Source organism: Peromyscus californicus, unplaced genomic scaffold, assembly GCF_007827085.1.
Source record: "Peromyscus californicus insignis strain IS unplaced genomic scaffold, ASM782708v3 Scaffold_6__1_contigs__length_162567912, whole genome shotgun sequence".
Lineage (NCBI taxonomy): Eukaryota > Metazoa > Chordata > Mammalia > Rodentia > Cricetidae > Peromyscus > Peromyscus californicus.
This window is the reverse complement of record NW_026294584.1, coordinates 100,763,983-100,790,099: the sequence shown is the minus strand read 5'-3', so window position 1 is coordinate 100,790,099 and position 26,117 is coordinate 100,763,983. Positions and strand designations below refer to the sequence as shown.

The 26,117-nt window shown below is 41.6% G+C and overlaps 1 protein-coding gene across 2 annotated transcripts in view; it reads right to left on the bottom strand.

Annotated features, from left to right (window-relative positions):
* Positions 1-619: 619 nt before the first annotated feature.
* The window catches only part of Paip2b (poly(A) binding protein interacting protein 2B), a 31,771-nt gene continuing 6,273 nt past the window's right edge, over positions 620-26,117 (bottom strand). Inside the window, exons 3-6 of one of the 2 annotated variants that reach the window (XM_052719629.1) lie at positions 23,668-23,757; positions 9,093-9,240; positions 4,836-5,012; positions 620-3,528 (exon numbers count right to left, since the gene is read on the bottom strand). In XM_052719629.1, the coding sequence (XP_052575589.1) occupies positions 3,472-3,528; positions 4,836-5,012; positions 9,093-9,230 (372 nt within the window). In that variant the 5' untranslated portion in view covers positions 9,231-9,240; positions 23,668-23,757 and the 3' untranslated portion in view covers positions 620-3,471. The remainder of the gene's footprint in view (positions 3,529-4,835; positions 5,013-9,092; positions 9,241-23,667; positions 23,758-26,117) is intronic. The other variant, XM_052719628.1, reaches the window with a different exon arrangement.

The following is a 26,117-nucleotide window of genomic DNA, read 5'->3' as shown; positions in this document are numbered from 1 at the left end:
ACTACCAGCGACTTCTTGGAAGATTAAACATGGGAAAAAGAAACCCACTCCTTCCAGATTGTGACTGTCTAAGTCTGGTGACATCCTCCAGGTAGCAGAATGGATTTTGGAAGGTGCTCACACCCACTGCACTGAGCTATCCCAAAACGGACCATTCCTGGGGGCAACGAGTCTCATGGCAATTATGAATGGCAGGTCACTAAGGGTCCCTGCTTCACATATCAGCATCCTTTCTACTCTCCCTACTTGATAAAACTAATGCCTCCCACCCTTGCCTCTCTCTCCCAGAGGAGAGCGGCTGGGATAAGCTTTTCCACCAGATGGGTACCTCCAACTTCTAGTCAAACTCCTATTCTTAACATCCTATAAACCTAGACTAATAGCATGTAATACCAAGACTCTTACTGAAGAGATCTGTCCCCTCTAGTAACAGGGGACAAACTCAGGAAGCTAGGCAGTCACATGCTTATCTACCACAGCCCCAATCAAGAGATTCACTCTGGCTGTCCCCCTTCCCAGCTCACTCATTGAAGGTGCTGACTTGCAGAGCTGTTTACCTGCATCTTAGTCTCTTGAAAGTCAAAACAAACCCTTGACATAACAATAATATGGAAAATGCTTAGTAGTTCACTAAAAACATTTATTCTTAAGACATGGTTAGCCTTACAATCTTAATGAAGCAATCACAGCTCTTCTGACTTTGGAAATAGGGGTGGCTCCCAAGACCCAGCCTCTCTCACAGGTCTGGAATGCAGCCTGGTGTAGTGTTTGCATAGCACATGTGAGATCTTAGTTCAATAAAAAAGATCCAATCTTTAGACTATTTTCTGGCTTGCTTATATGACAACCAAAAGTCAGGTACTCTATAGATAGAAACTGGCCCCAGACCCTGAGCTTTGTACCCTAGTACCCAGGCTTTGGCTACCTCCATAATTTCTTATGCAGTCCAAAATGCCTGAAGAGACATTCCTTTATTCCTTCTCCCTCCACAAAAGAAAAGTTACAGAGTCAAATAATCACAATTAGAACTCAGTCTAATAAATGAAGACTGGGACCAGCCAGACCAGCAACTATTAAGAACATTTTCTACTGCTGTATAAATTCTCAAGGGGGAAACAAAACCCACAAAAACCCAAAACTCTTCTGCTAAGCTGGCAAACTCTAAGGCTGAGCCTGTAGTCTGGGGCATGATTATGCTACTTCACAACATTGAATGATAGGAGAGTTGGGTCACAGGAATAAGTCATTCCACATATTACTAAGGACCACCTACCTCACTGGCTGTATCCCAAGCCTGGAGTCAGTATGCTGCTCTGAGGTGGACCCAACACACCAGCACTTGCTTTCAGGTACACCCAACAGCACTCTAGTAGTATTAACCAAATGCACCCTCAAAACCAAGACAGAGATTGACATCCAAGTAAAATAAGTCAGCACAGCAGGAGGGGATGTAGGCCTCTGGGACCACACCTAGCAGCTTGGCTTCCAAAGGGCAAAACTTTAGGATGGAACAAAACCTCCTCAGGCTTGCACAGGCTTCCCAGCCAAGTACTCAAAGAAGGGTGCACAATATTCAGGTGGAGATTCTCAAGGATATTCCTGCAATCCTGATACATTCTGATCTCCAACAGTCTCGTGGAGGCTGCAGCAGAATCTTTTTATGCCCTACCCATACCCTTCTCCTTATTAGAAGTGGCAAGCCAAGCTAAAAGCTGAAGCAGGAATAAAGTCCTCCCAGAGGACTAGGAGTTCCTAGTTTCATTTTCTTGAGGGAGAAGCTTTGGGAGTCAGTATGTGTCTGGACATACAATTTCCCTGAGCTACTCACTATGATGTGACCTAAGGGGGAAGGTCACTGTCACAAGATGCCATCCTATGAGACTTTTAACAGGAAAAACAGGGAAGTTTGTGTTTAACTGCTGGGGCTGTTTACAAGTCAACAAGGGAGGGCTGAGAACAGCTCAAGGGCAGGACTAACCTGGCAAAAGTGACACTCTGGGTTCTATCACTGGAACCAAAATGAAATGGAAAGTTAGAAAACTAGCTCATGAAAAAGGGAAAAGTTCCAACTTTCCAGACTCAATCCTTTCTTCCAGTCTCTGCCCACATCCACATGCTGAACTGATAGCATGGAAGCTACATGATCTTTCCAGACCTAACACACAGCACAGGGACAGCACTCTCAGGCCTTTCCAAATCCCTTGTCCTGGGAGTATGAACAGGACAGGACACTTGTCCTTTCACCCTCAACACTACCACCTTGACCTCTACTCACATCAGCAGCCCCCAGTGGAATTCAGTTCCACAGAGCATCAATAAAACCCTAATGAGTCACAGGAGAACTAAGAGAGCACCCAGCCAGGCCCACGAGGACAAAAAGCCAGTCTGTGGGAGCAATAACACCCATTAACAGCTTCACGGAGCTTTGTTGTGCTCTCAGGCAGGACTCCTTAGTAGCTTAGTTTCTGGGAATCACTCTGTAAGGCAGGAGAAGCACCCAAACTAAGCTGAGCAGCTTACTAGTGTTTGGAAAAACGTTATTTCCTTGAAAAAAAAAATACAGAAATCTTTGAGAGAATTAAGACACTGTAAAAACCAGATATTTATGGGACTAAGGAAAATAAAACAAAACTGTCCAAAAAGATTCAAGATGCAACTAACCCAACGAAAGGCCTGTCTCAGACTTCGGCTAACAGTGTCTTTTAGAGCTGTGAGGGAAAGAAACCAGGAGTAGCCCCTATATGGATCGTGAAGGCAAAGTGACTCTATGTGACCTTGACTTGTAAATGATAAGTGACAGCTACACACCTATGATCAACACCAGGCCAGCAGCAACTAAATGACAGACACCATCCAGCCCTGTTCTTCTGATGTACAACTTGCATCCATCCAAAGTTACATTCATCCAAGAACTTCCAAATCTGTGTTTTCTTGAGTAAAGTTCAGGCCAGGAGACAAGGGCTTTGTGGGCCACTGGTACCCCAGTTCACTATGGAAATGTCAGGGGTTGGAGATCTGAGTGTTGCATCTGGTTTACATCTCCTGTTCTGTTCTTCCCTCTTACCACCCAGCTGCAAACTCCTTAAGCTCTCCAGATGCCCTGCTCCTGGTAGGTACACAGCAGGGAAGATTACTTCTTAAATACTGTTTTCCTTGGTCAGCTTATTTTGCTTGAATGCATACAGAACATTCCTTACAAGGGAAAAACAACTCCAAAGAACTTCTCAAAAATAAAATAAAATGGGAAACTGCTCTGAACAAGTTAGCAGAACAGAAGAGCAAAGTTCAGAGGGCTTGGAGAGTAGTACCTCGCACATTAGTTACTCAGTCACAGTATCCAGTTAAACCACCTTCCCAACCCAACCCACCCTGGCCACACAGCCCTGCCACCCCCCTTCAGCTCTGCCTTTTTGTGCATTGCTGACCCCAGGTACGGGGACAAGACAAGTCCTTCTGGAAGCTTTCAACAGCTCAGTACTTCACTCCTGGAATAAACTCCTTGGCATCTGGATTCAGGTTACTTTTGCTCTGAAATAAGAATCAAGAAAAAACATATCTCAAAGCAAGCTGTACTTTATTATATTTTTCATGTTAAAAAAAATTAATTTAGCATACAAAATACTGAGTTTCACTATAACTTTTTTTTTTTTTTGTTTTTCGAGACAGGGTTTCTCTGTGTAGCTTTGCGCCTCTCCTGGAACTCACTTTGTAGCCCAGGGTGGCCTCGAACTCACAAAGATCCGCCTGGCTCTGCCTCCCGAGTGCTGGGATTAAAGGCGTTCGCCACCACCGCCCAGCTCACTATAACATTTTATACATATGCAATACACTGACTCTGCTGATACCTGCCTCTTATCCCTCCCCATACCGATGGCCATCTTTCTACTTTCATGTCATGTTATACTTTAAAACTTATTTTCAGGCTAGGGATGTAGCTTATTGGTAATGTACTTGCCTAGCATGTACAAGGTTCAAATCCCCAGTCCTGCAGAAAGATGAAAGTACAGGGAAAGAGAAGGGAAGAGGGACAGGGACTGGGAGAAAAATACCAAATCATTTAAAACTTTGTTTTTGCAGTTCTGATACATGCTAAGCAAGTGTTCCACAACTGAGCCACACCCATAGTACCCTTCCTGGTAAGCCTCGGAAAAGAAGGAAGATTCTTAACACCCCAGGCTGTCACTGAATTATTCTCAGAGGCTCCTCCCTCTTTCTTCCCACTCCATTTCAGGATATTCCCCTGAATGATATTCATTCCAAAATAGCACTTCAAGCCACTGAACAGATTAACATGGTAAAAACGATATTCCATGAAGCCAGCTGGGATACCAGAACCTCTTTTTCTCATCTTTCTGTGCCCCTTGCTGGTCTTGTTGAGTCTTGGCTCACTGCAAGGCACAGCCACTCACAAGCTATGTGGGAACCACAGTGCTCACAGGATTCCAGCCACATCAAAATAAAAGGCAAGGAACTCACTTTTCTGATTCAACTGAACTACAAACTGGCCTGTGAGGAATGTGTTCCTTCTAATAGGAACAGTTTTCCTAGCAGAGCGAGAGTACATTAGATACAGATAGTGAAAGAGAAAGACAATTATCAAGTGGTCCTACTGAAGCCCAACTCAGACTTCTAATCTTATCCCAGTACAGAGCATCAGGGTAAATGAAGGCTGACGACTACAGTTTCACAGAGCTGGAGGCCATTTAAGGGGTGAAGACATGGCAGCTGAGAGGCTCCAGAGATCTGATGTAGAGTGTAGGGTCACACAAGCATCTATGACTCTAAACACTATATTGCTTACAGGATGTCACACATGAACTACTGAAGGCTCTTACCAAAATGTCTTCAGATTCATGACTGTCGCTGACTGATAGTCCATTTAACTGCTGCTGTAAGTGTCCCACAGCCTGAGGCAGGTCTCGTGCTGGGATGAACCAGTCCTGGTCTTCTTCATCCAGCATCTCCTGGAAGCAGCGGTCCAAGAAGTCTTGCTCCTGCAGCTCTTCCTCTACCTGCCAAAAAAGGGGAATACTCAGAGGTACTATCCCAAAGGGTGATCCCTCTGGGGTCCTCAGCCCTTCAGAGGTCCTCACTCTGCAACTCAGAACCATGGGCAGGAGAGCTAATGATGCTTCTAAGGACTATTGTGGTTTAAATGAGAAATGTTCCCAATTGGCTCATGTTTCTAAATACTTGGTCCCTAGTTGGCGATGCTATTTAGGGACATGACAGAACCTTTATGAGGTAGAGCCCTGATGAAGAAAGTATGTCAGTGTGGGCAGGCTTTGAGATTTATGGACATACCCCATTGTTTTTTCTCTCTGCTTCCAATTTGCAGATAACATGTAATCAGCCAGCTTCTTGTTCCTGCTGCCAATGCTTATCTGCTGCTCAGCCCAGCCATGATGGACTGACTGGATCTCCCCTAGAACTGTACGCTAAAATAAACCCTTTTCTTCCCTAAGCCACTTTTGGTCATGGTATTTTATCACAACAACAGACAAGTAACTGATCTGATAAACATAAAGAAAACATGATTTTAGTTATTCAAAATGGCAGAAACTTCAAGTCTTCATAAATTTTTATGGGACACTTTTTTATTATTACTTTTGATTCTTTATCTTGCTTTTTTTATTCTCTACTTTTACGATGGTATGGAAAAATCATTTTATAGCTTGAATTCTTTTCTTGATCTTGTTAAAAGCATTCTTTCTAGTCAGATGTGGCAGCATGCTTGTTATTCCAGCACTTAAAAAGCACAGACAGGTGGGTCTCTGTAAGTTCAAGGCCAGCCTCATCTGTGTTGTAGACCAGCCAGGGCCACATAGTGAAACCCTGATTCAAAAGAACAAAACAAAATTTTTAAATTTCCCACTTTACCAGGAACATGTAAAAAACAAAGGAAGTATGTAATTGGTCTGCTTCTTGGTTACTAAAAACTAAATCAAAACCAATATTAGCTCCTGACCCACTTTTTTAGTAATAACCCCAAGGCAGAAAAATACTTTTAGAACCTTAGAAAGATACAAAGGACACTTTCTGGTGCATTACTAGAAATATATGTCACAATACAGTTTTCTCTTAAAACAAAAACACAATAATTTAAACTACTCTGTACATCCTAAACACTATCACAAACTGAAGTAAAGAGATCTAGGATTTTCCAGTCCTTTGCAAACAGTGTTTACTGGGCAGATTTCAGTGACTTCATTGGCTGCTCCACACTTGCCAAATTTCTTTCTCACCTCCTGCTAGGTAACAGGATCACAGCTCATTACCTCCACAAGACAGATCAAACATCAACAACAACAACAAGTCACTCAACTGTGCCTCATATGTTAATAGCAAGTTTTTAATTGTTTCTATTGTTTCTAGACAGAATTTCCTATATCCCAGGCTGGCCTTGAACTCTCCATGTAGCTGAGGCTGGCCTTGAACTTCTGATCCTCCTGCCTGTTCCCCCCAAGTGCTGGGATCAAGTCATGTTCTATTACTCAGTTTAAGAAGAGTATTTTAAATTTGTAATTGCCCAAACATTTTTAAATCTCATAAATTACATAGTTATGAAGCTCTTAAGAAACTACAACAAAGTATTTCTAAGCCATAAGATTTTATAGCTTTGTGTTTGAAATGTTTGGTATTTATCCATTCTCTATTTCTCTTTGTGAAAGAGCTGGACTAACTCACTATGTATATAGCTCAGGCTGGCTGTGAACTCACATCAATCCCCCTGCCTCAGCCTACCAAGTCTTATACCACAGGTATAAGCCACAATATTCCTGCTCTCCATTCTCTTACATATTCCCTTGCTCAAGTATTTTACTATAGCTGTTTTAGGACCTTGCCATGTGAATCTATTTCTCTTATTATAGCAATATTCTATTTTCTTGTGAAAGAGTTGGGAAATTAGCACTAAAAACATAAAAAAAAAAGAAAGAAAAGAAAACAAACAAAAGATCCTAAGTCTCGACTCTGAGGCATGAATGAGTATTGTGTCTGTTCTGCCTTTAGTTATTAGATACCCATGGGGAAATGATAGGAGCTTACAGAAGAACAAAAACAAAAACCCAGTTAGAGAATATGTATGTAAAAGATCCCTAACACCCAACTAAGTGGTTTTTATCTTCTCACATTCCATGTCATACCTCGCCAGTGGCAACACATCCTACAACTTGCACAGAATTGGTGGTTGCAAAACTCAGCAAAACTCTTCTCTTTTTAGTATTAAAATTATCTGTGTATGAATATAAATCATTCACAAATAGAACTAATGTGTTTCTTCTTATAAGAATCCTTCCCTTTCCTGAGTTATCCTTCTTTTAAAAAATCTTTTATTATTTTTAATCGGGGGGTGGGGGGTGAGTGCACACGAGTGCAGGTGAATGAAAAGGCCAGAAGAAAAGCACTGGGGCCACTGGAGCTGGAGTTACAGATGGTCGTGGGCTACCACGGAGGTGCTAGAAACCAAACTCCGGTCCTGTGCAGGAACAGCAGGCACAAGACTGCAGAGCTGCCTCTTCAGCCCCTTGAGTTATAGACTTCTTGAGATTCCATTTGTTGTTATTATCTATCTGGGTCAGGGTGTCATGGACCTGTTTATAGGCTCAAGCTGGATAGGTAGCAGAAGATGACCTTGAACTGTTCTTGTCGACTCTACTTCCCCAGTGCTGGGATTAAAAGTATGTACCATCACATGCCACTACTTGCTGAGACCTCAAACAAGTGATATTTCCTTATTTAGGTCTTAGTCTTTTCCCCTTCAATATGACATTTCAATCTAGTTCTAAACGACTCATATTTGTTCACTTTTTTTTTTTAACAGAGCCTTGAACTCCTGATCCCCTTGCTTCTTCTTATAAATGTTGGGATTACACGCATGCACCACCATGACCATCTTTCAGTGAACATTTTTCCCCAAGGGGGCTGGGGAAATGGCTCAGCAGGTCAAGTGCTTGTGGCACAAACATGAGGACCAAGTTTGGATCCCCAGAATTTGTAAAAAGCTAGGTGTGGTGGTGTATGTCTGTCATCCCAGTGTCCAGCGGCAGAGACAGAGGAAATCTAAGGACTCACTGGCCAGCCAGTCTAGCCAATCACCAGCTTCAGATTCACTGAAGACTGTTTCAAAAAATAAAGTGGAGACTGACAGAGGAAAACACATATTGACATCTGGCCTCCGCGTGCATAGGTGCCTGAGGATGTGTATCTTCCGACCCAACCAATGGCAATCGATACTAGTATTAGGGATTACAGCTTTGAAGTTTTTTTATTATGTTTGTTTACTTATTGTTGGAGGGAGGTACGCGTGTGTCATTGCACACACCTGGAGGTCAGAGGACAGCTTGTGGGAGTTTGTTCTTTTCTTCTACTATGTGGGCCCTGGGGATATAGCTCGGGTTGTAAGGCAATGGCAGCAATTGCCTTCATCAACAGACCCATCTCACAGGCCCCATACGATGTTTTTCATTCCATGTACCTTGACTTGAATCTTATGGTACAGAAATTGTGGCCTGTCTGGAAACCTTGATATAGTAACTTCTTGTCTTATCAATTTTTTTAAACTTCATCTTAAATCTTTATTGTTTGTCTTGTCAATTTTAATATGACTTTACAGAATGAGATACACAAACAGCAGCAAGGGCATGTCAGCAAAGTGTTGTAGTAGCCACCACCTTGACAATGATAGCAGCAATGTCAGTGGAGGCAAGAGGGCAAGGAAGGACTCCACACAAGCAGCAGAGACATTGAAGGACCATGGGGTGGAAATACAGAGACCCACAAAGAGTGGAAGGGAAGAAGGAGGGAGAGACTACAGGTCCTTGAGGGTTTAGGAGGATTTAGGAGCTATAATCCTGGCTGGCTCTGACTGTTGCTGCTTAGAGCCGAGGACTGCACTATGTCTTGAGGGTCAGCTTAGAACCCAGAGCTATAGACTCTAATTGAAGCTATATGCCTCTGGCTGCTAAGATCTGGAACCCCTGTTCTCTGTGTCAGGCCTTTATCAACTCTAAAAGAGCCACCCTGTTCCTACAAGCACAGCAAAAGATTCCAGTAGCTCACAGGGATGATGACTGCCTTCTACCTTTGCCTACCTGTCTATTGAAATCCTCTTCATTCTCCATCCACATATATTCTGCAAATGGGTTTTCCTTTTCCTCATGTCCATTTAATCCTTGGTCCTCCTTGCATTTCACACTGGGTGATGTACTTGCCACACTGGATCCATTCATTATGGAGATTCTAAACAGATAAAAGAAGGCAAAAAGTGAAGATAAGGACTAAGAAAATTTGAATCTAAAACATCCAGGTCCTTCGGAAGGTTCTCAAGTTGTAGGCCAGTAACTTTAATGAAAATGAACACAATTGCTAGTTTGTAAGTGTTATGATATCAATTATATCTATACAGTTACCAATTATACAGGTGTATAGTTCTTTAAGAATTGAGGAGTGGGCATGGTGGTGTGGTGATATGAAAGAAAATGCCCCCCAAAGGGAGTGGCACTATTAGGAGGTGTGGCCATGTTGAAGGAACTGTGTCACTGTGGAGGCAGGCTTTGAGGTCTCACATATACTCAAGCCACTTCCTGTTGCCTGCAAGTCAAAATGTATTAACTCTTAGCTCCTGCTCTAGCAACATGTCTGCCTACATGCTGCCATGTCCCACCATGATGATAATGGACTAAATGTAAGCCACCCAATTAAATGTTTTCTTTTATAAGAGTTGCCATGGTCATGGTGTCTCTTCACAGTGACAGGAACCCTAAATAAGACAGGTGGCTCACTCCTGTCATCTCAGCACTCAGAAGTCAAAGCAGGAAGACTGCCTCAAGTTTCAGGCTAGCCTGGGCTATTGTGAAACCTTCTCAAACAAAAAACAAAAACAAAATAAAAAACAAACAAAAGGGATTAAGAAAAAAAAAGTCTAAGCTTACTTTTCCCAAACAAAAGCCAAAGGATATGGTAATAGAAACTTTCCTAAGCCAAATTCCTAAACATTCTAGAACCTACTGCAGATCAACTTTAATATTTAAACAGGAAGAGGAAGTGCGTTCTTTTTAAAAATATTTTTATTTATGCATATTTTCATTTATGTACATGTGTCTATGAGTGTATGACATGTGTGAGGATGCTCAGAGGCCAGGAGAGGGCAATAGATCACCTGGAGGAGCTGGAGTTATAGGTAATTGTGAACTGCCTGATATCTGAGCCGGAAACTAAACCAAACTAGGGTCCTCTGCAAGAACAGCAAGTGCTTCTAACAGCTGAGCCATCTTTCCAGCATCCTAGAAACACACTGTTAATGAACAGTGTAAGCACTTGCTCTTTATTCTGAGTATCAAGTTCTATTTCTCTTTAAAATGTATTCCAAAAATAACACAATTCATGGGAGGCAAGGTTGGAGGGATTACTATAATTCTGAGACCTGGGCTATGTAGCCAGATCTTGTCTTTAAAAAAAAAAACAAGGCCGGGCGGTGGTGGCGCACGCCTTTAATCCCAGCACTCAGGAGGCAGAGCCAGGCGGATCTCTGTGAGTTCGAGGCCAGCCTGGGCTACCAAGTGAGTTCCAGGAGAGGCGCAAAGCTACACAGAGAAAAACCAAAAAAAAAAAACCAAAAACAAAAACAACCCCACTATATTGCTAAGCAAAAAAGAGAAAGAAATCCACCAGCTCCTCAACCATCTATAGTTAAAAACAATGAGCAACACGGTACACACAGCCTTCTTACACCTAAACGCCTAATGTGTGCAACTACATACATTCTCCAGTATCTTTTCTCACTAGTATGATGACAGGACCACTTCGACATGTTCTATGTTAGCATGCAAACCTGTCTTGGGAACTGAGTCCAGTGTTTCTGTGTGACACAGTCTGAAAGAGCCTCTGTCCACCTTTCCTACTGACTTCCTGAGACTATCTCCCAGAAGCACAGCTGCTTCAGTGTTGGTTATATTCACTTTTTTGAAGTTCTTGATTTGTTGTCACCCTGGTGAGATTGCTCAGAGGGTAAAAGCACTTGCTGCCAAACCTGATGACTGAGTTCTATTCCTGGGTCCCAAATGGTGGAAGGAAGAGGAGTAACTTCAAAAGTTATTCTCTAAACACACACACACACACACACACACACACACACACACACACACACACACACACAGATGGGATGGAGTGGGGTGGAGATAAAAAACTTACCAGCAGTGCCTACTTTTTTACTCTCATTGACTATTTGTTTAACTCTTGGCAGTTTTTTGGCACAGGGTTTCTTTGTGTGGCTTTGGCTGTCCTGGATCTCGCTCTGAAGACCAGGCTGGCCTTGAACTCACAGATCCGCCTGCCTCTGCCTCCCAAATGCTGGTATTAAAAGCCTGGACCACCACTGCCCGGCTGGCAGCACTTTTTTTTTTTTGGTTTTTGGAGACAGGGTTTCTCTGTGTAGCTTTGTGCCTTTCCTGGAACTCACTTGGCAGTCCAGGCTGGCCTCGAACTCACAGAGATCCACCTGCCTCTGCCTCCCGAGTGCTGGGATTAAAGGCGTGAGCCACCACCGCCCGGCTGGCAGCACTTTTATTAATCTTAATTTTGTCTATCCTGTGTATACTTTTTCTAAAAAAAATTATTTTTTGACAATTTCATACATGTCTATAGATTTTTAATTTTTTTTAAACTTTTATTTTGTGTGTGTGCATGCACATATATATGTATGCATATACACACACACACACACACACACACACACACACACACACACACATACACACTATGGTGCACATGTGAAAGCCAAGGACAATTTGTAGAAATCAGTTCTCTTCTACCCTGTGGGTCTTAGAGGTGGGACTCGGGTCATTAGGATTGGCAGCAGGTGCCTTTACCCGCTGGGCCATCTCACCAGCTCTTTTGTTTACAGCTTTTGAAGGCATACATAGGCTGAGTTTATAGTGCAGTGGTTCATCTTCAGCATGACAAAATTCACAAGTAAACTAAGGTGCAAATGTCTATAATTGCTTACTTTGGCTTCTGTATTAACTACTTTACATACTGCTGGGACCAAATACCTTATAAAGGAAGGGTTTTAAAGTACAGTCCATGTATCTTTGTGGTATGACTGAGCATTCCTTGGGTATATGCCCAAGAGTGGTATGGCTGGGTCTTGAGGTAGATTGATTCCCAATTTTCAGAGAAACCACCATATTGATTTCCACAGTGGTTGTACAAGTTTGCACTCCCACCAACAGTGGAGGAGTGTTCCCTTTGCTCCGCATCCTCTCCAACATTGACTGTCATTAGTGTTTTTGATCACAGCCATTCTGACAGGAGTAAGGTGGTATCTCAGAGTCATTTTGATTTGCATTTCTCTGATGACTAAGGATGTTCAGCATTTCCTTAAATGTCTTTCAGCCATTTGAGATTCTTCTTTTGAGAATTCTGTTTAGCTCTATAGCCCCTTTTTTAATTGGATTGTTCAGTATTTTGATGTCTAATTTTTTGAGTTTTTTATATACTTTGGATACCACAAAGATACATGCTCAACTATGTTCATAGCAACATTACTCGTAATAGCCAGAACCTGGAAACAACCTAGATGCCTGTCAACTGAAGAATGGATTAAGAAAATGTGGTACATAAATACAATGGAGTACTACTCAACAGAGAAAAACAATGACAGCATGAAATTTGCAGGTAAATGAATGGAACTAGAAAAATATCATCCTGAGTGAGGTAACCCAGACTCAGAAGGACAAACAAGGTATGCACTCACTCATAAGTGGATACCAGATATAAAGCAAAGGACAATCAAACTGCAATCCACAGATCCAGGGAAGCTACCAAGAAGGGGGGACCCTAGGATGAATGTGGCTTATAATAAGTTTTGGTTTTACCCAATCACTGGGCAAGCTTAATGAAACATTTCACTATTAGGATAAGAATTTGTACTATATCAAGCTGATGAAAGAAAATGCTGGCCATACTTTCAGGAGGGGAGGCTAAAATCTTTTTAGATTATGGATTAGCCTATAGAAAAATGTCTGCCATAAATCAAACAGTGAAGGGGAAGATTAATAGGAATCTCACACATCTTAAGTAAAACATAGCTCTCTGAACAGATCAAATAAATAAATAAATGTTTGAAAAAAGAAGTACAGTCCATCTTGGGGAAGGCATGGTGACAAGTAGTAAGGAGCTAATCACACTGCACTACAGTCAAGAAGTAGTGAGTAATGAATGCTGATGCTCAGTTTTCTTTCCCCTTTTTATGATTCAGTCCTGAACCCTAGCCCATGGGATAGTGCTATGCACATTCAGGGTGGGTCTTCCCACCTCACTTAGCCCAGGTTGTGCTGGGCTGTCGTTCCCAAGGCCTTAGTTGGTAGCTGTTTATAACAAGCAGTTATTTCTGCCCACCATACAGAAACCATCCAGAGAAGCAGAGCAGTTTTCTAAAAAAATCTACCCTTGTCCAAAATAAATAAATAAATCCTGTACACATGATTGTATGGATAAAAAGGCAGTAAAAGAAAAACTGTGGTGCAGAGCAAGGTAGAACACAGTAATTCCAAGATACACTTGTTCATGGAGTGGGAATAGAGATCAAGCACAACATTGGTTGTGTTGGCTTTTGATTTTATGACAGACCCATCTTGGGACTCATCAAAGGTTTCTGGCTCATAGAACCACAGCCTTTTGGTTCAATCTGGCTTCAAATCAGTGTTCTGTTGGAACCTCCAGTTCACTCCTGCATGGTCTGAGAAGCCCCATTCCTGTCTCTCCAAACCCCACCCACACAGAGAATCTCCAAACAAGGGGGAAGGCACCAAAAAGCCCAGTTTTGCATTCTTGGCAGCTACTGCAGCTCCTCCTCTGAAGTTGCCAGCTGGCTAAAGTGGTCAGCTTTTGACCATACTTGGGCACAAACCCAGCTTGTGACTGACACATCATCACCCCTCACCTATAACCTATATAAATTCCCTGCTTTAGTTTGGGCATATGGCTTCTCCAGCTTCCATCTCTGGGACTGGAGAACCCGGCAGGGAGTTACTTTGCTTAAATAAACTTGTTATACTTTTTCAATTTGGTTTGATCTGGCTTACTGCATCAATGGAGATACCTATTATGGGTGGGGGTGTGTGTGTGTGCAGAAAACCTTTTAGTAAGGGTAGAAGACAGTCCTTTATTCTTTTCTTCTTTCTCCAGTGCTGGGGATAGAACCCAGGGCCTTACACACAAAGGCAACACTCTACCACTGAGCTGCACCCCAGCCCTGGACAGTCTCTTGTAATGCTTTTTTGAGGTGCTTTAGGCATCAGAAACCACAGTTGTCCTCTGCCCTTTTCTCCTCCCAGAAGGTCATAGAAACTAACATTCCTTTTCCCCTAGGCAAGTAATAAAAAACAAAGATATATTCTGAGCTTCCCCTCTCTTTCTGTCTCAGACTGGCCATAAACAAATTCTCTGATCTTATAGAATGATCATAAAACTCCATTTCAGTAGCGGTCCTGCCCATAGCTGGGAGGATAGACTGCTGCACAGAGGCCAAAAAAATCTGGATAGACAGGCCCTGCTGGGTTTCCCTATGCAGTCTTCTAGCATTAGACCACACCCTTTAGGTCTGGTCATACTGTTACAGGGTTATCCTGTTTCAATCATGCTTTTATAATGAAGACTTCATAAAGAATCCAAAGAGGTGAGGTTTGGAGCATTTCTGCATAGCTGAACACATGGAAACTTGTAGAAAAGTAAATAAGAAATCATTCATGACCTGGGAGGGGGTGACCCCAGCTCCACAGGGATGGGACTTCCTGGGCCCAGGATATTCCCAAACCTCATCCTACCAATCTCTTTGTTTGGCTATCTGTCCCTTTGTTGTTGTCTTCTTTATTTTTGCAATGGGTGTCTCATTCTGTATCCCTGGTTGGTCTGAAACTGGCTGTGTAGACCAGACTGACCCCCACCTCACTGTGACTGTTTGACTCTGCCTTCCAGATGCTAGGACTACAGGCATGTAACACCAAATGCTATGGTATTTGTCTCCTACAAAATATCCTTTAGACCAGTATTTCCCTGAGTTGTGAGCTGACCAGCAAGCTAAACCCAAGGATGGGGGGTTGGGAACCCCAACTGACAGCCAGTTGGTCATAAGTTTCAGAGGTCTAGAAATTTCAACTGGTGTCTGAAGTGAGGAAGCTATGTGTTGGGACTGTGCTCTGTCTGTGGAACCTGACATTACTTCTCGGTAGACAGTGTCAGAATTAAACTGTCCAGCTGGTTTCTGCTACAAAGCAGACTACTTTCTGGAGAGAGACAGACACACACACACTTTGAGATCAAAGAGATCATGATCTATGCTGCAAACACACAGTAGTAGAAACTGGGTTTGTTTTCCTGTAGTATCATCAGGCTATAGAACTAAGTATAAATACTTCAAAAAAAAAAAAAAAAGGAAAACACAGAAACAATTCTTGCAATTCTCAGTGCTCACACAGTACTGATCTGTACTTTACATTCAACCTGCAGCTTCTACTAAGTGCAAAGTTGTTTTTTCCAAACAGCAGCAATCTATATATATAAAACACAACCATGCAACTGTATAGTGTTTAAAAACAAATGAAGTACTATCACATCTATATTCTGATTGACTAGACATAATCTATCCAACAATATTTAATTTTTTTTCAGAGCTGGAGACTGAACCCAGGGTCCTGTGTATGGTGGATATATCCCTTACCACAGAGCTACCACTCCAGCCCTCAACTGCAATTTAAGAGAAGGTATCACACAGCGAAATGGCCTGGGAGGGCACCAGACTGAGGTGTTAAGGCACTTTTCTGTGTTACAGACTAGTTTAAGAATCACACTGTTGGGTGAGTGGCAACTGGTACCTTAATGTGTCCCTAACTTTGTTAGTAGCTGGCTGGGAACAGGAGATTCTGCTGGAGAGGGCAGCTCCTTGGAAGGCACACAGATGTTTCAGTGTGGGGAAGATATGTGATAATGGGGGATCACTACCCTTAACATCACTGACTTCTGAGCCAGTTTTATGCAACATTCTGTTCACAGCTCTTCCCCAGCTTACCACTCAAATGCTTCAACACTGAGCTGCTTCTGGTCATTCCACCTTGTCAGTCTGCTATATCTAACATGACCCTTCTCCACACACCTAGGCACATTCTTCTGAAAGTCTAATGTAATGCGGATAAAGAAAATACATCTAGAGCTGTCAGATTAAAAAAAAAAATGTTCTGTTTCATAAACAGGATTAAGAATCAGAGTATCTGCCATGATGTCAGCCATGCCACAGAGTTGTCTGTGTGACAGGGAAGTGAGCCGCTTGTGTGTGAGCTCAGAAGAAGATCTTTCCACAATCAAGCTTTGCCAAGTACAGCCCCAGCTGACAGCCTTCCTGCAACTTCATGACCGAGTCAGGCAGAGGCACAGGGCTAGGTCATTACAGATAAAACTGGGAAAGCACAGGAGATGCAGGGTGTGCAACCAGATTCCTCACCCACAGAGTAAGTATCTGCTGCTTTAATTCCTATGTATTATGTGGTAACAAGTAAGTGTAGAGCAGGATAGTGCTTGAGAAGTGCTTCAAGATCAGACCCTACTTAAGGCAGATTTCAGGTCTAGCCTGGGTCTACACTGCACTCCAGAAATCCAAGAATGATATTAAAAGTTACTCTTCCTCTGCATCTGAAATAGGCAGAAGAAATACATTTGTTTTTTGATGTAGTCACAATATATCTGACAAACATCTTAGAAGAGAAAAGATTTATTTTGGCTCACGGTTTCAATCCACTGACAACTGGCCCCACTATTTTTAGGCCTATGCCACAGTGGAAACATCAAAGTAGGGCATGGTTGAAGAACGCTGCTCCCCTCATGGCATCCAGGAAACAGAGAGAAGTTGGGCTGTACAGGGATTAAGACAAACCCTTTAAAGGCATACTTCGTGACTGACTTCCTCTAAGCCCTAACAGCCCAATGATCAATAAACTCAACAGCAGATTAATTCACTGATGAAGTTAGTATCCTGGTGATCTAATTACCTCAATAGGTGAGCTCACACACAGCTGGAGACCAACTCTTCAACCAAGCCTTTTGGAAGACACTTTACATTCAAACCATCAACAGGAAACATGCTGAAAATGGCAACTGTCATTACAGATAAAACTGGGAAAGCACGGGAGATGCAGGGTGTGCAACCTTGTCCACAGGAGGCAGGAGCATGGAGGCTGCATAAGACCTGAATGATCACAGTCAAGAGTTTAAAATAGGGGTCTCAATTCCCAGCCATAATGTGCTTCAGGACTATTAATGTATCTAGGACCGTTTAAAAATACATGCTTTGTCAATTCAACACTATGAACTTGTATAACTCCCAGATCAATATGTTAACACCCAAATCTTGCTGTTCTCTGAACCAAATTTAGTGTATGTATATATACACATACACAAACACATCTATAATGTGGTACCATAGAATCAAACCCAGGGCCTCTAACATGCCAGGCAAAATGCTGTACTAACTGAGCAGTGTCCCTGGCTTTTCAGGAGCTATAGCCTGCATCATGTCCATGTTCACAATTTCTCTGTATAAAATATTTAAGATTTTTGAATGAATTACTATTAATGAAGTGTACTAAAGAGTTAATAAAAGTAACATTTTTCTAACAAAGTCCTGGGCTTAATACCTGCATCACATAAAACAAAACTAGGTGCAGTGGTATACATCTGTAAATTCAATATTCAAGAGAATACAATATTCAAGAAACTCACCATATAGACCAGGCTGGCCCTGAACTCACCCTGCTATGCTAGGATTAAAGGTGTGTACCACCATGCTTGGCCCACCTGTTATTTTTCAATAGCTCAGCTATTCCCATGATCTAAAGTCCAAATGCCTGGAATTCATACTAGTAACAGATAGTGTCATGGTGAGCAATGAACAGAATGAGAAGAAGAGCATGTAGAGAGAGATCACCTACTAGAGAGCCACATGAGACACTCCAACTTGTGGCAGTAGTGCTGCTACACAGCTGCCAGAGTACCCCATCAAACTCCAGCTCCCTGGTTTCATCTTTTGGTTTCTCCTAATTATTTGCAGGGTCATACCCATACTCATGCTTGCATGGACACACACATTTTCTTTTTGAGACAGGGTCTTACTATGTAGCCCAAGCTAGCCTTGAACTTGAAATTCACCTGCTTCATCTTCTCAGGTGCTAGACTCAGACACATACTATATAGGGTTCAATCTGTGGTACTAAAAGAAAACAATAACAACAACAACAAATAATTTATAGCCTGGTGTGATGGCTTACACAGTTATCCCTGCACTGTAGAGGCAGGAGGATCATAAGTTTGAAGCTAGCCTGTGCTACAAAATGAGATACTGTCTCAAATAAACAGTAACACACAACTTCATAAGCCTTTTATGCAGAAGATATTTTACTTCATACTATGTGTATTTTTCTCTCATCATATTCGACAAAGCCTTTCTTTATTAAGTATACAAACTCCTCCTCATTTGGTGGGGGCCCAGGCAAGACAAGAGCAGGAGTGGTGGCTTGTTTCTGTAGGGTGGGGAGGATCAGAAGAATATTTATGCAGAGATTGAAAAACCAAGTCTCAGATACCCTCTAATTAGAATGATTTTATCTTCTATATTTCCATTTTTATGAGAGCTTGCTTAGACTTTAGCAGAAAACAAGTATGGAATTATCCTGTTAGGCCTTCCTATGCTGACCACAAGACACAAATACTCCAATACCCTCCACCTAATACAAAACAGCACTTACAAACACACTATTGATGTGCTTGTCAAAAACATAGAAAACTCAACTGTCCTGTAATTACAAGTTGACAAAGCCAGGCCTGTGGTACTGGCCTGTAATCCCAGCTATTAAGGAAGCTGAGGCAGGGGGATTGGGAAGTCAAGGCCTGCCGGGACTATAGTGACATCAAGATCAGACCGAGTAATTTAGTGAGATATCGCCTCAAAATATATATATATATATATATATATATATATATATATATATATATATATATAAAGAGGAATGGGAATATAGTTTAGTGATAGAGCCTTGTTATCATGTGAAAGGCCCTGGGTTCAATCTGTATTACTAAAAGAAAAATAAAACACAACTTTCCACCTAGTGGTGATGGCTCACGCCTTTAATCCCAGCACTTGGGAGGTAGATCCAGGAGGATCTCTGAGTTCAAGGCCAGCCTGGTCTACAGATCGAGTTCCAGGACAGCCAGGGCTACATAGAGAAACTCTGTCTTGAAAAACAGGAACAAAAAACAAAACAAAACAAACAAAAACTACAACTTTCAAAAACGTGTTAGTTAAGATATCTGTGGTGGTACATGAATATAATCCTAGCACCAGAGAAGATGAGGTAGGAGGAGAGCCAATTTCAGGTTATCTTGGTTTATACATACAGCAATACAAAACCACAACATCCCCAAACAACAAAGAATTACTAGTGGATGAGAAAGTCAACAAACAAAAAAATCACTTTTGTGATTCCTAAGAGTATAACAAAAAACAAAGAAGAATTACAGAGGCAGCTTTTAAAGTGAAGACTCCCAGATTAGAAAGACAATGGAAATGAAATACAACCATTTTGCTGATGTTACACTCCACCCTATTATAGATCTATAAAGAGCCCCACATGGACAGACTGATGCAGACCCTCTGGGAAGAATCATCACCCTAAGCTTAAGGTAGCAAGCAGTTCTGCCCTTGGACCAGAGCCAAGAACACAAAACATAAAGAATTTAAAAAGCATTTGAAAAGCATCAAGAAAGCACATTCTAATCCAAGGTTTTCTGTTAGGAATGTGTCACCTGGAAGCATTTCCATGGCTTCCTCATCCCCTTCCAATTCTGCTTTGTCAGGTCTAAGTCAACACTTTTATTTTTGCTTGTTAATTTGCAAAAGATCATTCTGATAGGAAGACTAAAGAGAACTATAGACCATTCCTTTAATACAGTGGCAAAATTCTATGTGGAACAGAAATTCTAATTAGTCTAATTTCTACAATTCTCAAATTGACATTCTTTAAACACTAGTCTAAGGAAAACTTTGAAACAAAATGTCATAGCTAAGAGCTAGAGAGATGGCTCAGTGGGTACGGCACTTGCTGTGTACGCCAGAACCTGAATTTAATCCTCACCACCGATGTAAGAAGCCAGATGCACTGGTATGCGCCTATAATGCCAGGGCTGGGCCAGTGGAAACAAGAGGATCTCTGAGGCTTGCTGGCAAGCCAGCCTTGTGAAATCAAGGAGCTCCAGGTTCAGAGAGAGATGCTGTCTCAAAAAATAAGGTAGAGAGCAACTGAGAAAGATACCTAATGTTGACCTCTGACCTCTGCATGCACACACATGGAATTATATATGCTTACATGTGCACACACACAGTCATGGAATACACAGCTAAGAAGTCTTGTTCAATTTAACAAATACTTCCTAATTTTAGTATTTTAGTCATTTCTTTTATTTTTATCTATTAATTTATTACTGTTATGATGTGAATGTAGCTCATCCAAAATTCAGGTGCAGACTTACCACGTAACAATAGTAAGAGCATCACCTTGAGGAGGGGATGAGGCCCAGGAGTTCCTCTCTCAAGTGGGATTAAAGGTTTTCCAAGGGGTTTCACACAGCATCCGGCTCTCTCACCCTTCTGCCTTCTACCTTGTGAGGACAGCAGAGAGGATGAAAGGTGGCATCCTGTAAGCAGGACAGCCTCACCAGAAAAGCAAACCTGTCACTGCCTTGATCCTAACATCCAGAGCTATAAGGAATAAAACTTACGTTCTTTGTAAATATCCAGTCAAAAGTATTTTATTATAACTGCACAATCAGACTCAGATACCTGTTTGTTTGTCTGTTTGTTTAAGATCCGGTCTTTCTATATAACTATGGCTGTCCTGGAACTCACTAAGTAGACCAGGCTGGCTTGGAACTCAGAGATCCACCCACCTCTGCCTCCAGAGTGCTGGGATTAAAGATGTGCACCACCACAACTAGCTATTTATTTCATTTTTAACCTATTGCCTATTAACAGACCATAGACTTTTATCAACAATGCCCTGAAGAGGGATGTTCTGTGACATTATCCTATTGAATATGTACAAAAATAACAACAGGCTCCATAACACACTTAAAAGCCCTTCCAAAGGCAGAACCAACAGATTCACCAATACTTAATGACAAGACTGTACCCAGACCCATCTTGAAATTTTCCCTAGTTGAAGGCAGTAACTCATCTTTCCAGGAAAACATCAAACAGGGGTCAGCAGAAGGGCCTGATTTCTCCAGCTTAGCTCCAAAAAGAAACACACCATTGTATAAGCCAATGTCTTTTAAACAAAGACTAATAAAAAAACATTAATGAGTCGGGTGGTGGTGGCACACACCTTTAATCCCAGCACTCAGGAGGCAGAGGCAGGTGGATCTCTGTGAGTTCGAGGCCAGCCAGGGCTTCAGAGTGAGTTCCAGGAAAGGTGCTAAAGCTACAGAGAAACCCTGTCTCAAAAAATCAAAAAAGAAAATAAATAAATAAATACATAATAAAAATTAAAAAATAGGGGTTGGGGATTTAGCTCAATGGTAGAGCGCTTTCCTAGCAAGCACAAGGCCCTGGGTTCGGTCCTCAGCTCCAGAAAAAAAAAAAAAAAAAAAGAGGCAATTATTACATATAAAATATGTGTTACTTTTCTTACCAAGTCTCTAATGTTGTCAACTGATAACAAAAGCAGAATTGTCAGAAATGATAGGACAGAAGTCTGGAAACATGTCTGCCAGGGGTCTTCCCTACTTTAGAAGTCTGGATACAGTTCTGCCAAGGATCTCCCCTGTAATCACCTCCATTTGACATCTGACCACACATCTGAGAAAACAGGACTCAAATTATTTGTATTAGGAATAGTCTGCTTGTAACTTGGAAGGTTTCCTGAGAGTCAGCGTCTAGCATACATATGTGCGCCCACCTCCCGGTCCTCAATAAAGGATTTTGCTGACAATCTGTCATTTCTAGAATGTCATTTCTAGACTTCTCAAGGATGTCTGTGCTTTTCAGGGTAAGAATCTGATCACTTTGCATTTTGTAACACTGATGCAAATGTTTCTGACAGTCTGTTACTTAAAACTGACTTTTATGAAATGTTTATGTGTTTTTGTTTACTATTTAGCACTCAATGACATTAGAGGCTATAATCTTCTCATGAGCTAAAGCCCAGACATAAAAGCTACCACAGTGGAATCATCTGAACTCAAAAAGAATTCTACACTGCCAAGACCAACCAAATAACCATTGTATTTGATACAATTTTGAGAGGAAGAAAAAAAAAAAGAATTGTCATAACTGAGAGGAGAAGGGAGCCTAAATATATTATAATGAGACAGAAACGTAGGAGATACACACACACATACATGTTCCCTGGGAAGAGCCATATTTTAAGTGGGACAGACTTTCAAAGTTAACTATTGATGAAATCTTGTTCAAAAGGCCAAGGTCAGGGCAGAATTGCTCTCTGGGAAGGAGGAGGGTGCTTCCCTCTGCTGCAGCACAGTGAAGACAAGATCAGTCAGGAATGGGCAGGTTTTAGAGAGGGAAAGGCTTCAGTGGTGGAATGTGAACTACACCTCAGGACCTGAGGGAAAAACTGCTTAGGAGCCTTGGAATATGTAAACTGTAAGAACAGAACTAATGTCACTATGAAATGAGAAAGCATTTAATCCAAGTTCCCCTAAACCAGCAGTTTTAAACCTGTGGGTCTCGACCCCTTTGGGTCACATACCAAATGTTTACATTATGATTCATACCAGTAGCAAAATTACAGTTGTGAAGTAGCAATGAAATAATTTTATGGTTGGGGGTTCACCATAACATGAGGAACTGTAAAAAAGGGTCGCAAGCATTAAGAAAGTTGAGAACCACTGCACTAGACTTTTTAGAGTAAGCCCCTTCCCAATAACTTAGTATATACAAAAACAAAACAAAACAAAAACAAACGAACAAACAAAACCAGTCAACCACTCAAAATCCAGGGGACAGAACAAGGATGAGGGCTGGAGAGATGGCTCGGCAGTTAAGAGCACTGGCTGTTCTTCCAGAGGTCCTGAGTTCAATTCCCAGCAACCACAGGGTGGCTCACAACCATCCATAATGAGATCTGGTGCCCTCTTCCGGCCTGTAAACATGCATGTAGGCAGAACACTGTATACATAATAAATAAATAAATCTTTTAAAAAAAAAATCCCAAGTCTTCACATGACTTGAACACTTAAAAAAAAAGAACAAGGATGAAGTTACAGCTCCTTCAAGTACTTGATGACTGTCCTCCTTTCACAGGCTCTTCCAGAGGGTCAAATTCACCCGTGGAAGTGCCAGAACCTGACTTCAGCTTAGACCTTTCTTTCCTGAAGCCCATGCTGGAGACAAGTGTCCTACATGGAGCTACACTGATGCTCCTTTTCCTTTTCCTTTTTTTTAAATTCTAAGACAGAGTCTCAGTATGTCAACATTGGCTGGCCTGGACCTCACTATGTAGACCAGGCTGGCCTTGAATGAGATCTGCCTGCCTTTGCCTCCCAAGTGCAGGAATTAAAAGCATGCACCACCATACCTGGCTTGTTTTGTTTTTTGAGACACCATACCTGGCTTGTTTTGTTTTTTGGACAGGGTCTTGTTAAGTTGTCCACGTTGGCCGAAAACTTGCCATGCTCCTGCCTCAGCCTTCTGGGCATCTGGAATTAATTGCATGTTATCACCTCACCTGATAAGCCTATGCTCTTAATGACTACCCATTTACTTTCAGAAAAGCTATAAAAACAAACTGATTTTTTTTTTTTCAAATACTGCAAATGGCCAGGAAATAGGAGCTGAAGAAAAATGCTATTTGGTAAGAGAATTGAGGTAGTTGAAAGGAACACACTCACATTACTCATTAGTATGTTTAAATTATAATATACAATAACCCTTACCATAAACATTCAAAGTTGCATTCAATCTGATGCTTGCTAATACTTTCAGAATCCTATCATTTCTTTTTTAAAAACATTTTTAATGATTTACTTATTCTTACTTTATGTGCATTGGTGTTTTACTTGCATGTATGTATGTATGAAGGTGTCAGATCACCTAGAACTGGAGTTACAGACAGTTGTGAACTGCTATGTGGGTGCTGGGAATTGAACCCAGGTCCTCTGGAAGAGCAGTCAGTGTTCTTAACTGCTGAGCCATCTTGCCAGCCCCCACCTATAATCTTTTATAGGCAACTCTTTACATCCCAAAAGCTTCAAAAATTTAATTGTTCCCCCATGTATTTCATGTCAGAACTTAGTTGGTAGTAAAACCTGATCAACTGATGTGAGGCATTCATTTACCCACCTGGCACAAACACTCTTGTTTGCTCAGAAGTATGAACATGTCTAACAGTGGTGCCCTAGAAGCTGCAGAGTATTACATACCACAAAGACACTTCTTTCTAGACTGAGTCTCATCTGGCCTTACAGGCTTCAGAGCCTCTACAGATTCACTTTCCAAAGGATCTCATTTCTGAGAGTTACTACATTTCTGAGGTACTCTACTGTCTTTAGGAACTCATAAGCCAGTAATATTGAAGTATCTTTAGGAAAACAGGATTGCAAGTTTTTTTAAATTGCAAAATATAAAAATCTCCTTATTGACATCATTTTATAAGGGACTATTTAGCATTGAAAAATGTAGGGAAGTCTTAATTCAATGCAAAAGACAATCTGATAAGCCATATCAATTTAGTTTTATGAAGAACACTCTGAGGTCCTCATTTTTCTTATTCTACAGGCTGGTGAAAATGTTCACAAGAGACTAGCACCATCTGACCCAAGATTTAGCACTAAGATATTTATTTATATAAAATTACTTTAGGTCGATGGGTTGAAGAGATGGCTCTGTCGGCAAAGTGCTCAAGTATGAGGACCTGAGTGTGAGCCCCAAAACTCATGTAAAATGCCACTAACCCCAGCACTGGGTAAGCAGAGATAGGAAGATCCCTGGGGACTCACTGTTAGTCTAGTGGAATCAGTGAGAACCATGTAAAGTGAGTGTGAGCTGTCTCAAAATGTAAAGTGGACTGCTGTGAAATCCAGGCCAGCAGGATCTACACACAAAATTCCAGGACAGCCAGGGCTACATAGAGAGACTGTGTAAACAAACAAACAAACAAACAAGTACATGGCTGACCTCTGGCCTACAAACACATCCAGGCACACTTACACAATTATTGAAGTTTCTAAAAATGTAGGCTCTGAGGCTCCACCTTAAGGGATTATAACTCAGATAGTCTGGAGAGGCCCTAGAAACCTACACTCGTTTTTAGAAAATCCCTGTGTTGTTTCTGATGTGCTGCCAGACTTCAGAACAGTGGCTAGCATAGAATCTAATTCTCCCTTCCCTTTCCTCACCCAAACCGTTCCCTGGGAGGAGGGAACAAAGTGAGCATGTGCTCTCTCAGGAAAGCACCAGACCACTGTGCATAGCAGCTACTTCTCTACACAGTCCATGTTGACCTAGCTGCTCAATTTGAAAAGGGAGACTGAGAGAAGGTAAGTAGACATTAGAGAGCTCACAGGCCAGAAAAATCTCACTGAAGCAAAACTCCTCTATACAGAGGTGTGGCTTCCAGAGCTCCCCTTATCCTCACCCAAACATCCTGCATATGATGCCTCAGTTCAGACAGTACCATCTTCTCTGGCAAACAATAAGAATCTAAAAACTATCTGTAGCTGGGTGTGCTGGCACACACATGCAACCCTAGCACATGTTGGCTACACAGAGTTCCAGGCAAGCCTGGGCTACATGAGACTATCTCAAAACAAGCCACAAACAAAAACTTAAACATGTACATAGTATTTATGTATCTAAACATAACACACTTATGCAGTGTGTGTGCAACACACACTCACATGCTCCTTAAGTAATGTCTCCAGTTTTCAGCTTCTATGTCAGTCCTGCTTTGGCTTCATTTTTCACTTTTTCTTTCCTTTTTAAAAATATTCAATTATTTATTTTATTTGTGTATGTCTGTGTATCATATGCATGGCTGATGACCAAAGAAGACAGAAGA